Source organism: Lithobates pipiens, unplaced genomic scaffold (genome assembly GCF_037356315.1).
Source record: "Lithobates pipiens isolate NorthernLeopardFrog02 unplaced genomic scaffold, aLitPip1_a1.2 Scaffold_19, whole genome shotgun sequence".
NCBI classification, from domain to species: Eukaryota; Metazoa; Chordata; class Amphibia; order Anura; family Ranidae; genus Lithobates; species Lithobates pipiens.
In genome coordinates, this window is record NW_027507764.1 from 492,754,810 (window position 1) to 492,769,156 (window position 14,347).

Here is a 14,347-nt window from a genome sequence, read left to right on the forward strand (position 1 = left end):
AGCGCGGCTTTCTTTGCATAATTAGTCAACAGGATATGTCCCTTGTGCTGATGCCTCTTCTTTTAGGTAAAATCCTGTTAACCTGCAATCTTCAGGTGTGGTGAGGGTTAAATGAATTAAGGGGCTGTCATAGGCTCTCATAAACAGAGCACACCTATTCTCACCCAGCTGTTCCATTCACAGAAGTTGTACTACATGTGCATGGAGCACTTTGTCCTATTCTGATCTGTGCCTTGGTTGATGAGCTAGCATGGTTGAGCTTGAACCCCTACCAATGTTCGACCTCTCTGCTTGCTAAGAGACAAATTCCTTATGAGGTCTGATTGACAGGCACAAAGAGAAGAGAGGGGAGTGCACACTTAGGAAAGACTATAAATACACGTTCAATATATGGGATCAGTTACAATAAGGCTCATTTCACACAGAGCAGAGTCTGCTCCACTCAGTACGGGATCCTTGAGCAGATCCCATTGATCCGGAGCCAAAGGGACGGGTGTCAGTTTTTTTACATCTGTGCCCGTTCTGTTTACACCCATGACAGCTCTATGGGTGACTGGGTGTAATCGGACTCCATTTTTAGCTTATATCAGGCTAACTCCATCACTTTTGGTCCTTTTCAGTTTTCTTTCTAGACCTGGATGGCCTTGGAGGTAGACACAAGCCTGTTTACATCCAACTCTCCATAGGACTGCATGGAGCTTCCAATCAGAAAAACAGACAGACGGACCGGATTGGAAAGCTTGTGTGAAATGACCCCTAAAGTGCTATTAAAGGCTTACATTTTTTTTAAAAACAATAAACATGTCATACTTACCTGCACTGTGCAATGGTTTTGCAGAGTAGCTTTGATCCTCCTTTTCTCAGGTCTCTGGCGCTCTTGGCTCTTCCGCTATGTTGACTGCCCCCATAGCAAGTCTCTTGCCATGGGGGCACTTGTGCGTACTTGCTCCAGAGCCCGATTTGTGTGGGTCATAAGACCCACACGAATCGGCCAGCCCCCACTCACTGGTTGTGATTGATAACAGTGGGAGCCAAAGAGGAGGTAGAGAACTGGGACAGCAGCAGCTCTTGTGTACATTGCTGGATCAAGATTGGGCCTGAGTAAGTATTAGGGGGGCTGCATACTGAAAGTTCTTTACCTTCAGGCTTAACGGCCACTTTAAAAAGGGACAGGGGCTAGTGCTCGTGTAATGCCCATACACTGAGCTTGAACTATATTCCCACTTTTGTAATCTAATCCTACTATACTATTTGTTTAATACAATTTTTTCATTTGTTTTGTTGCTTTATAGCATTTTAGAAGGCAAGATCAGCAATGGCAGCCTCCATACCTCCTCACTAGAGGTCTCTTTTAATCAAACTAAATTCTCATGACAAAATGCAACAAGAAGCATACACACATCTATAGTTACTCACACTGCAACTTTAATATTAACTGGGGACCTTCTTAAACAGTGAAAACAATGAGTGTGCAATTCCTTTTAAAGAAACACAATTTACCTAGTAATTTTACTTACATCAAACACACAAATATAAATTACAAAAATGTAAAACAGTATGCAAAAAAGACACAAAACAGTGAATAAACACTGATCAGCCCAAACATTATGACCACTGACAAGTAAAGTGAATAACATTGATTATTTTGCTACAATGGCGATGGAAAATGGTTAGGATATATTAGGCAGAAGGTAAACATGTTGTCCCTGAAGCTGATGTGCTGAAATAATAAAAATGGGCAAGCGCAAGGATTTGAGCGACTTTGACAAGGGACAAATTTTAATGGCTATATCAGTGTTTCTCAACTCCAGTCCTCAAGGCTACCCGACAGGCCATGTTTCAGGATGTCCCTCAGATGAAACAGCTGTGGTAATTACTAAGGCAGTGAAACTGATCAAATCACCTGTGCAAAAAAATGGAAAGCATAATAAAATGGCCTGTTAGGGCGCCTTGAGGACTGGAGTTGAGAAACACTGGGCTAGACGAATGGGTCAGAGCATCTCCAAAACTGCAGCTCTGGTGGGATGTTCCCAGTGTGCAGTGGTCAGGACCTACCAAAAGTGGTCCAAAGAAAGAAAACTGGCGAACCAGTGACAGGGTCCTTGGAGGCTCATTGACACACATGGGGAGTGAAGGTTGGCCCGTGTAGTCCAATCCAATGGAAGAGCTACAGTAGCTTATCTTACTGACAACTTTAATGTTGGTTCTGCTAGAGGGGTCTCGGAACACAGTGCATCGCAGTTTGTTGTGTATGGGGCTGTGTAACTACTGCCCCGTCAGGGTGCCCATGTTGACCTGTGTCCACAGCCTAGAGTGCCTACAATGGGCACATGAGCATCATAACTGGACCACAAAGCAATGGAAGGAAGATATCATTGTTTGATACTGACAGCATGGTGCCAAATACCACAGTATACCTTCAGACGTCTAGTGGAATTCCTGCCTCGATGGGTTATGGTGGGTGGTCATAAACATTATGACTGATTGGTATAAGTGCAAAATATAATCAAAAGTAAAAGTGCCAACGGTTGTCCCCATGCCCAGGCTGAGGCCTATGTGATTATTTCTCCAGGCCTACAGTGAGGGAAAAAAGTATTTGACCCGCTGCTGATTTTGAACGTTTGCCAATTGACAAAGAAATTATTGGCCTATAATTTTAATGGTAAATTTATTTTAATAGTGAGAGACAGAATAATAAAAATATCCAGAAAAACGCATTTCAAAAAAGTTATAAATTGATTTGCATTTTAATGAGTGAAATAAGTATTTGATCCCCTATCAATCAGAAAAAAAATCTGACTTCCAGGTGCCTTCTATACAAGTACCGAGCTGAGATTAGGAGCACTCTCTTAAGGGAGTGCTCCTAATCTTAGTTTGTTACTTGCATAAAAGACACTTGTCCACAGAAGCAATCAATCAGATTCCAATCTGTCCACCATGGCCAAGACCATAGAGCTGTCCAAGGATGTCAGGGACAAGATCGTAGACCTACAAGGCTGCAATGGGCTACAAGACCTTCGCCAAACAGCTTGATGAGAGGGTGACAATTGGTGTGATTATTCACAAATGGAAGAAACACAAAATAACTGTCAATCTCCCTTGGTCTGGGGCTCCATGCAGCATCTCACCTCGTGGAGTTTTAATGATCATAAGAATGGTGAGGAATCAGCCCAAAACTACACGGGAGAATCTTGTCAATGATCTCAAAGCAGCTGGGACCATAGTCCCCAAGAAAGCAATTGGTAACACACTACGCCATGAAGGAGTGAAATCCTGCAGCTCTCACACGGTACCCCTGCTCAAGAAAGCACATGTACATGCCTGTTAGGAGTTTACTATAGCAGAGAATGGTGTTGCGCTGCTTAGAGGGGATAGATCTACTAAAAACCAGTAATATGCAATTTATCTAATGTAAATAAGCCATAAATAAATCTACCAAAAAAATGTGTAAAGCCAAAAGTGTACAAACCAACAACAATTAGAAAATTTAAGATAACTGATGGTGATAATCTTCAATCTTAAAGTGAATAGATCCTATAGGCAATAATCCTTATCTGGTGATATTAAAGTGCTCCGTGCAAAACAAAGCCGATGTAATAATATCATAAACAGGAATATAAGATGTGCAAGTCTCCTTCTGATACAGTGCTAGATATTGCTACATATATCTCAATGTATATCTCATATATCTGAATGTGGAAAAGAAAAAAAAAAAAAAAAGTAGAGTAGAGTATACAGTGGTGTGAAAAAGTGTTTGCCCCCTTCCTCATTTCCTGTTCCTTTGCATGTTTGTCACACTTAAGTGTTTCGGAACATCAAACCAATTTAAACAATAGTCAAGGACAACACAAGTAAACACAAAATGCAATTTGTAAATGAAGGTGTTTATTATTAAAGGTGAAAAAAAATCCAAACCATTATGGCCCTGTGTGAAAAAGTGATTGCCCCCTTGTTAAAACATACTATAACTGTGGTTGTCCACACCTGAGTTCAATTTCTATAGCCACATCCAGGCCTGATTATTGCCACACCTGTTCACAATCAAGGCATCACTTAAATAGGAGCTGCTTGACACAGTAAGGTCCACCAGAAGATCCTTAAAAGCTACACATCATGCCGAGACCCAAAGAAATTCAGGAACAATTGAGAAAGAAAGTAATTGAGATCTATCAGTCTGGAAAGGGTTATAAAGCCATTTCCAAAGCTTTGGGAATCCAGCGAACCACAGTGAGAGCCATTATCCACAAATGGCGAAGACATGGAACAGTGGTAAACCTTCCCAGGAGTGGCCGGCCGCCCAAAATTACCCCAAGAGCGCAGCGACGACTCATCCAAGAGGTCACAAAAGACCACACAACAACGTCCAAGGAACTGCAGGCCTCACTTGCCTCAGTTAAGGTCAGCGTTCATGCCTCCACTATCAGGAAAAGACTGGGCAAAAATGGCCTGCATGGCAGAGTTCCAAGGAGAAAACCACTGCTGAGCAAAAAGAACATCAAAGCTCGTCTCAATTTCTCCACAACACATCTTGATGATCCCCAAGACTTTTGGGACAACATTCTGTGGACCGATGAGACAAAAGTGGAACTCTTTGGAAGGTGAGTGTCCAAGTATATCTGGCGTAGAAGGAACACTGCGTTTCATAAAAAGAACATTATACCAACAGTAAAATATGGTGGTGGTAGTGTGATGGTCTGGGGCTGTTTTGCTGCTTCAGGACCTGGAAGACTTGCCGTGATAAAGGGAACTATGAATTCTGCTGTCTACCAAGAGATCCTGAAGGAGAATGTCCGACCATCTGTTCGTGTACTCAAGCTGAAACGAACTTGGGTTCTGCAGCAGGACAATGATCCTAAACACACCAGCAAGTCCACCACCGAATGGCTGAAGAAAAACAAAATGAAGACTTTGGAGTGGCCTAGCCAAAGTCCTGACCTGAATCCTATTGAGATGTTGTGGTATGACCTTAAAAAGGCCGTTCATGCTCGAAAACCCTCTAATGTAACTGAATTAGGACAATTCTGCAAAGATGAGTGGGCCAAAATTCCTCCAGGACGCTGTAAAAGCCTCATTGCACGTTATCGCAAACGCTTGGTTGCAGTTGTTGCTGCTAAGGGTGGCCCAACCAGTTATTAGGTTTAGGGGGCAATCACTTTTTCACACATGGCCATGATGGTTTGGATTTTTTTTCACCTTTAATAATAAACACCTTCATTTACAAATTGCATTTTGTGTTTACTTGTGTTGTCCTTGACTATTGTTTAAATTGGTTTGATGTTCCGAAACACTTAAGTGTGACAAACATGCAAAGGAACAGGAAATGAGGAAGGGGGCAAACACTTTTTCACACCACTGTATATATATTGTAAGGGATCTTCCCGGGGTAGGGTGTGTTTGGACACAGTTCACAGCAGACTTGGGATTTGATAAAGCAGATCTTGGCGTTTATTCGTGGTACAAACAGTCCAGCAAACAAAATATACAGCAACACCGTGCTTTCTAAGTACAACAAAAATAAAAGTCCTAGCCCGGCTGGGCGCTTACTAACAGGTTCTGCTCACCTATCTGACACTTACAAACACAGCGTCTTTCGCCTGGATATCGCAGGGTGGGTTTTAGCTCCAGCAGTGTCTGTGCTTGCAGCTTCCTTCAACACACAGATTGTTCATTCCCTGGCTGAGAAGCAATCACCTGCAGACCCTACAGAGCCTTTAGCTTCCCAGGCTAATTAGGATCCAAGCTCACCTGATCCCAAACCCAGAACTGGATCGGGGGATGTGGAATGACAGGTCCCTCTACCAAACCTACCTGCCATTCCATATAAACCCAGGCCCGGCAAAATTAAATAACAACTCAGCAGCATATCGCTGCTGAGAAACTGATCCATCCTGGATTTACCATCTCACACTGTGTAGCAACCTAGGTGAGATGTACACCCCCTCGATCACTTCTCCAGTGACATGTCTACAATATATATATATATATATAAATATAAATCAAACAATCATGTGAAGTAACATTTAGTCCATATATATCCACCAATTGATATGGTAATCCAGTGATACTTATAGTTTGTATTTGGGAATTTCCAGGATGCAAGACCAATACATATATCTGCCACTAATCCTCATATGAACCAAAAAATTTAAGATTACTGATGGTGATAATCTTCAATCGTAAAGTGAATAGATACTATAGGCAATAATCCTTATATCTATCTAGTGATATTAAAGTGCTCCATGCCACTATTGGTGGATATATATGGACTAAATATAACTTCAAATGATTGTTTGATTTATATATATATATATATATATATATATATATATACTCTACCTTTTTTTTTCCCACATTCAGATATATGGGATATACATTGAGATATATGTAGCAATATCTAGCGCTATATCAGAAGGAGACTTGCACATCTTATATTCCTGTTTATGATATAATTAGACTATATCACTAGATAGATATAAGGATTATTGCCTATAGGATCTATTCACTTTAAGATTATCACCATCAGTTATCTTAAATTTTCTAATTGTTGTTGGTTTGTACACTTTTAGCTTTACACATTTTTATGGTAGATTTATCTATGGTTTATTTACATAAGATAAATTGCATATTACTGGTTTTTAGTAGATCTATCCCTTCTAAGCAGCGCAAAACCATTCTCTGCTATAGTACACATTATGTGGACGTGGTTTGACCCACACAGGTGTTTGCTGCAGCTTCACCTTTACTACCCTTATCCTCTCCTTTTCCTCCCTTTCCTCTTATTACCTCTCCCCTCTCAATCCCCCCTCCCTGGATTCACATATTATTTCATCACATGGTAGCGTGAGAATAACTTTCAAATTACCTGTTAGGAGTTTACTAATGAACATCTGAATGATTCAGAGGAGAACTGGGTGAAAGTGTTGTGGTCAGATGAGACTAAAATCAAGCTCTTTGGCATCAACTCAACTCGCCGTGTTTGGAAGAGGGGGAAGCTGCCTATGGCCCCATGAAAACCATCAAACATGAAGGTGGAAACATTATGCTTTGGAGGTGTTTTTCTGCTAGGGAACAGGACAACTTCACCGCATCAAAGGGACGATGGATGGGGCCATGTACCATCAAATCTTGAGTGATAACCTCCTTCCCTCAGCCAGGACATTGAAAATGGGTTGTGGATGGGTATTCCAACATGATAATGACCCAAAACACATGGCCAAGGCAACAAAGGAGGCTTAAGAAGAAGCACATTAAGATACTGGAGTGGCTTAGCCAGTCTCCAGACCTTAATCCATAGAAAAGATGTGGAAGGAGCTGAAGGTCCGAGTTACCAAACATCAGCCTCAAAACCTTATTGACTGATCTGCAAAGAAGAGTGGGACAAAATAGCTCCTGAGATGTGTGCAAACCTGGTGGCCAACTACAAGAAACGTCTGACCTCTGTGATTGCCAACAAGTACTAAGTCTAGTTTTGCGAAGGGGTCAAATGCTTATTTCACTCATTAAAATTAAAACTGTTAAAATAAACCTACCATTAAAATGATAGACTGATCATTTTTTCGTCAGTGGGCAAACCTACAAAATCATCAGGGGATCAAATACTTTTTTTTCTCACTGCACATAGGGTTCTGGTCTGCTTTCTGTCTAGTGTGGTTAGACAATGAAGACCACCAGGAAGCATGACTACTGAAAACATACAAAGTACATAAATAATTTACACTATACATAAACATACAGACATTAAAAACAGCAATGTCTCTTTCAGGGGTATGATGGACCACTGCTAAACAGGGCAGTACAAGGGAACTTGATGCTCAACAGACCTAGTGATAAGACAGGGCTTGTAGAGGGGGAGGGTGGAAGGATGGGACGGTGCTCTGGGAATAGGGTGTGTAGAGAATGAGAGGGCCACAGCAGGGACCCCTAGGGGAGACCCAATTGGGTAGGGCGGGGAGGTTTGGGAAGTTTGGGGGGGTTGGGACGATGGGGGGTTGGGTGGGAAAGTTAGTGCACACTGTTGGCGTCGGGAGATGTGGGGATGTGGTGGGGCTTGGGGAGGTGGGCTGCACCACTATTAAAGGGGTGCTGCAACCCTTTCCCTCGGCTTTTTTTGGATCTCTCCCTTTCTTTTTTTGTCTGTTCCTTTGGTTTTGCTTGATGTAGATTTTCCTTATGCAACCAAAGAAAGTTGATATCATCTCGTGGAATGTGAGGGGACTGGGTGATTCAAATTAAAGAGTTCTGGTGCTGGCTGCGCTAGAGGGGAGGGGACCTGGCCTGCTATTCTTGCAGGAGACACACTTGACCCCTAAAACAGCCTTTCAATTAACAAACCGCAAGTTTCAAACTTACTATCATTCTTTTCACTCCTCTTATTCGAGGGGAGTGAGTATTTTAGTAAAGCGGGGGACAGACTTTCTTTGTAAGGAATCCTCCACTGATGTGGAGGGTAGGTATATTTTTTTGTACTGTTCGATTTGTAAACAGAATTATATTTTGGCAAATGTTTACATACCCCCCCCCCCCCCTTCAAATTGGAAGTGATGCATACGTTTTTTGCATTTAGCCTGGATAAACCAGGGACCCCAATAATAATTCTGGGGGATTTCAATGAAACACTAGACAGGAATTTGGATAGATTTCCAGCACCAGGTGGGGCCGGGGCTGAAAGGGTTGGCCGCCTACAACAATTCCTAATGGAAACAGGATTAAGCGATTTATGGCGTATGCAACATCCACAGGAAAGACAGTATTCCTGTCTTTCAAGTACGTATAACACTCTCTCGAGGATAGATATGGTCCTGGGGAATAGAGAGGCATCAGGGTTGGTGCAGGATATCGAATATGGGACAAGGGGGATTTCAGACCACTCTCCTCTGACCATATCGATAAGGGTAGGTGATGGTGCTACTCGTGGGGAGTGGAAGATAAACCCCAGTTGGTTGGAGTTGATTGGTAGCCCAAGTGTCTTGATAGATGGGATCAGTGAGTTCCTCCAATTCAATGGGGGCTCAGCAACACCTGGAGTGGTCTGGGATTCTCTGAAGGCCTATCTTAGAGGGGCATTAATTCAGCAAGTAGCAAAAATTAAGAGAGAATCTTGTGAACAGGATAGGGAAATAGAAAAGGTAGTCGCCCACACCGAAAAAGCATATATAGATGATCCGACCCCCGAACGACAGAAGGAATGGCTGGATAGTCAGCGGAAGCATAAAATGATGCTCATGAAAAGGGCTGAGAACAGACGAATATTTCAACGCCAACACTATTTTGGTGAAGGCGAGAGGGTGGGACGTACCCTCTCACGTCTGATTCAATCAAATAATTCCTCTGACTCGATCCAGGTAATAAAAGCACCAAATGGGGACCTGGTATCTAGCCCGCTAGAGATCATGAATGTACTTGCTGACTATTATGAAAGCTTATATAAATCGGCTACAAGGGGTCGAGGTAGAATAACAACTGATTTCCTGCATCAAATGGCAATCCCAGCCCTAGCAGAAGAGGATAAGGCAAGCCTTGATGCACCACTTACATTGGAAGAACTGAAAAACGCAGTAATGGAAATGCCTAATTATAAATCGCCAGGTCCAGATGGGTTACCAATAGAGATCTATAAGCACTATGGGGATGTACTCCTACCAGAACTCTTGGAAACACTTAAATTTAATAAGGGGGCCCCCGGATCCCCACCCTATATGAATGAGTATGGGGTACAATGTACCCCTACCCATTCACCTGTAAAATAAAGTACAAAAAAAACACAACATACAAGATAAAATAATTTATTGCACAGCTCCAGGGGTCTTCCGTCTTCGGGGGTCTTCTCGCTGGACTCCTCCGCTATCTTCTTGTAGCTCTTTTACTAGCGGAGGAGCCTGGCATTCTTCTTCGTCGCCGCGGCCTCTTCTTCCGACTTCAGGGGTCTTGTCCCCCTCTTCGGTTCTTCTGCCGGGCCACCGCGCCTTCTTATAGCTCTTTTACAGGCGGTGGCCCGGTCTTCTGTCGCCGCCACCGCCTTCCGTTCTTCTTCTTCTCCAGGAGATGTTGACTCGACGATCTCTCCGGCCGCAATGCCAGGGACGCGCTGCGCTGCCACTTATATAGGGACAAGGGGCGGTGTCACATGGGTTTGTCACATGGGTTGATGTCACATGGCGACAGTCCCAGCATCCTCCGGGACTGTGACATCGTAAGGGGGCGGGGTCACCATGTGACACCAACCCATGTGACATAAACCCATGTGACACCGCCCCTTGTCCCTATATAAGTGGCAGCGCAGCGCGTCCCTGGCATTGCGGCCGGAGAGATCGTCGAGGCAACATCTCCTGGAGAAGAAGAAGAAGAAGAACGGAAGGCGGCGGCGGCGACAGAAGACCGGGCCACCGCCTGTAAAAGAGCTATAAGAAGGCGCGGTGGCCCGGAAGAAGAACCAAAGAGGGGGACAAGACCCCCGAAGTCGGAAGAAGAGGCCGCGGCGACGAAGAAGAATGCCGGGCTCCTCCGCTAGTAAAAGAGCTACAAGAAGATAGCGGAGGAGTCCGGCGAGAAGACCCCCGAAGACGGAAGACCCCCGGAGCTGTGCAATAAATTATTTTATCTTGTGTGTTGTGTTTTTTTTTGTACTTTATTTTACAGGTGAATGGGTAGGGGTACATTGTACCCCATACTCATTCACATAGGGTGGGGGGCCCCCTTATTAAAGGGGGCTCCCGGATTCCGATAAGCCCCCCGCCCGCAGACCCCGACAACCAACGGCCAGGGTTGTCGGGAAGAGGCCCTTGTCCTCATCAACATGGGGACAAGGTGCTTTGGGGTGGGGGGGGCCGCGCGCCCCCCCCCCTTCCCCAAGGCACCCCCCCATGTTGAGGGCACGCGGCCTGGTACGGTTTAGGAGGGGGGGGGGCGCTCGCTCGCCCCCCTTTCCTGGCCGGCCGGGTAGCGTGCTCGGACAAGGGTCTGTTGTGGACTTGGGGGGGACCCCCACGCCGTTTTTTTCGGCGTTGGGGTTCCCCTTTAAGTCCATACCAGGCGGCGGGGCCAGCGACGTCTCCTTCGCGGGCCCCGCCTACCTGGAGACCAGCTCGAAATGAGCGAACTTTTCTCCGAGCGGGAAAAGTCAGCTCATTTCAAAAGTACGGCGGACTGGCATACACACGGCCGGATTGTCAGCCGAAATGCGAGTCCGGCGGGAAGATTGGAGTGCAACACGGCATTCTAAGTCCGCCGTACTTTCGGGTCAAAAAAGTATGCCAGAGGCTACACACGGGGGGATTGTCCTGCGGACTTGAGTTTGCCGGACTTTTCCACCCGCTTGTTTGATCGTGTGTATGCGGCATTAGTCAATGTCGGAAGCTAATATTACTTTAATTCTTAAAGAGGGGAAAGAACATCAGGAGGCCTCCTCATATCGCCCGATTTCTCTATTATGTTGCGATGTTAAAATCCTAGCTAAAGCCCTGGCGACCCAATTAAATAAGTATATTTGTAAACTAATACATCCAGATTAGTCAGGGTTTATTCCAGGGAGAACAGCCAGTACCAATATTAGAAGAGTCTTCGTAAATATCCAGATGCCAATGGACAACGAGGGCCCTAGCGCGATATTGGCCCTGGATGCTATTAAAGCTTCCGACAGCTTGGAATGGGACTATTTATGGGGAGTGCTGGAGCGGTTTGGATTTGGCCCACTATTTATTAGATGGGTCAAATTACTCTATAGCGAACCTAGAGCAAAAGTTAAAATGGGCACTGCACTCTCTAGGACCTTCCACCTGGAATGAGGCATGAGACAGGGATGCCCCCTGTCCCCACTCTTGTTCGTATTGGCCATGGAACCCCTAGCTGTCTTGACGAGATCGCGCTCGGACATCCAGGGTTTCCGACGTAGATCGGGGGAAGAAAAAATCGCTTTGTTTGCGGATGATGTCCTTTTTTTTATTGGGGACATAAATTCAACCCTGAACAAGGTGATGCAGATGATGGACGAGTTTGAGCAACAGTCGGGTCTGGGAATTAATTGGAGTAAATCTGCGCTATTGCCACTTAGTAGAACTGGGAACCAGCCGATACTAACGACTTCTTATTTGGATGTGGTAACTAAGTTAAAATATTTAGGCGTTTGGGTCTCTGGAGATGTAAATTATTATGTTAGTGAGAACCTAGTACAATTACTGGCTAAGCTAAAACAAAAAGCGAGTATTTGGTGCTCCCTCCCCCTCTCGGTAGCGGGACGCTGCAATTTAATTAAAATGATTTGGTTACCGCAAATACTATATATCTTACATAATTCCCCAATCTGGATTAGCCAGAAGTGGTTTAAGAAGTTAGAATCGCTATTCCGAGAACTGATCTGGAAGAAGGGTCAAGCTCGGATTAGCTTGCAAACATTGCAGCTCCCGGCTGGGAGGGGAGGGATGGCAATCCCACACCCAAGGCTATATTTTCTGTCAGCCCAGCTCCAGCATCTTGCTGGGTCCGGCGTGTATGGCAGAAAATATTCAAGCAATAAAATTATGACAGAGAAAACACCCCATAAGCTATTGGTTGAGACTCTAGAGGCCAATTTGTTTGCCCATAAATGTCCTACTACTATCTTATTAAGGAAAGTGTGGCAGGCAACTAAGTTAATTATGGGATACACCGAGGTGACTGATTATACTCCTTTGTGGTACAATGAAACTCTACCAGAGTTGAGTCGCATAGATAGATCTATGGAGTGGGAAAGGCATGGAATTAATAGGCTAACACAATTATATGACGGGAATCTCATGAAATCTTTTGAAGATCTTAGGCGAGATTACTGTATCTCGAATAGGGAGTTTTATAAATATCTACAAATTAGGCACGGGATTAGGGCCCAGTTCGGGTCATTGACTATAGAGAGGGTTGAAACCCCCTTGCTTCGGGGACTAGTTGAGTGTATACAAAAGAAAGGGATAATCTCCAAATTATATATTAAACTTAGGGATAAGCTTTTGAAAGGAGAGGGACCGGATAGAAGTAGAAGGGGATGGGCCAGAGATATAGGGCCGATAACCGAGGAACAATGGGATAGGATATTAGAACGCGGCAGTCTGGTATCAATATCTCCGTCGCAGAGAGTGTCCCATCTGTTCTTCACCTATAGAGTGTACTATACCCCCCATAAACTGTGGAAGATAGGAAAGTTATCTAGAGATGAATGTCCTAGATGTGGGGCACCAGGGGACTTTCTCCACATGGTGTGGAAATGTCCTAAGTTGTATAGGTATTGGATAGGAATAGTTCGTAGAATCAATAGGACCTTTAAGGTTACTTTGGAACCGGAGGCTAGGACCTGCCTTCTAGGGATTTTTGAGGAGGGCGGAGTCTCGCCTTTGGTAAGAAGGGCAGCATTAAGGTGTTTATATCAGGCTAGACGGTTGATAGCAATGAACTGGCAGGCCAGGAACCCTCCCATACTTAAAGCATGGGTTAACGCTATTGATTCTACAATTTGGTGTGAAAGAGGGGTGTATATAAGACAGGGTAACCTAAGGAAACTTGAGGAACTATGGAGACCCTGGCTGAGTGAAAGGGGTTGCCCGGCGGGTGTGGGTGGGGGGGCGGGGGGGAAGCTGTGGTTTGATCGGCTTCCCTTCTGTGTCGGCCTCCCGCCCCCCCTTTCAGCCTTTTCCTCGCCTTGGCTGTCTCCCTTCCTCTCCTACCCAGACAATATTTTTGGGTGGGTGTACTGGCGCGAACGGTGTGCACGTGGGGGGTGGGTGGGATGGGATTAATGGGTGGATTAAAGGGTAAAGGTATAAAAACTTGAATGATACACAGGACCTCTGTGTCTGTTTTATTTATTGTTGTTTTTCTTGCTTGTTTTTGCTGTTATTAATCTTGAATGAGACAATGGTGATAGAGTATTGAGTCCATCTCTTTTGTGTTGTTATTCAAGCGGTTGATAATTTAATAGAAATAAAGAAGTTAAAAAAAAAAACAGCAATGTGCGCTGCTATTCATGTAATCACTGTAAGAAAACAAAACAAACAAAAAAAACAATTTTCCACAGTCATATTACAGTGATAGAATTTCTCTTTATTAGGACCATATTATATACAGCTGGTATTCTTTTCACAGGTTTCAGCATTTGTGACCAGATATTCAGATCTGCTTTTCATGCAGGGATGTTGGTGGATGACCAGGGACAAAACTCGCAGAGCTCACACAGCTGCAAACAACAGAAGACACATTTGTGAATAGTATATATACAAGCATTTACTCCGTTTTAACCACTTCCCATTCGCCCAACGTCATATGACGTCAGGCTTTGAGTGGGGATATCTGAATGATGCCTGCAGTTACAAGCATCATTCAGATATCT

At 44.3% G+C, this 14,347-nt stretch overlaps 1 protein-coding gene across 2 annotated transcripts in view; it reads right to left on the bottom strand.

The window, feature by feature from the left end:
• The window catches only part of CUNH8orf88 (chromosome unknown C8orf88 homolog), a 114,482-nt gene that overhangs the window by 10,341 nt on the left and 89,794 nt on the right, over positions 1–14,347 (bottom strand). The window contains exon 8 of one of the 2 annotated variants that reach the window (XM_077493003.1): positions 14,041–14,194. The exons of the other annotated variant lie outside the window; for it this stretch is intronic. Within the exon in view, the coding sequence (XP_077349129.1) occupies positions 14,141–14,194 (54 nt within the window). The 3' untranslated portion in view covers positions 14,041–14,140. Of the gene's footprint in view, positions 1–14,040; positions 14,195–14,347 lie in introns of those variants that run through there. 2 annotated transcript variants of the gene reach the window in all.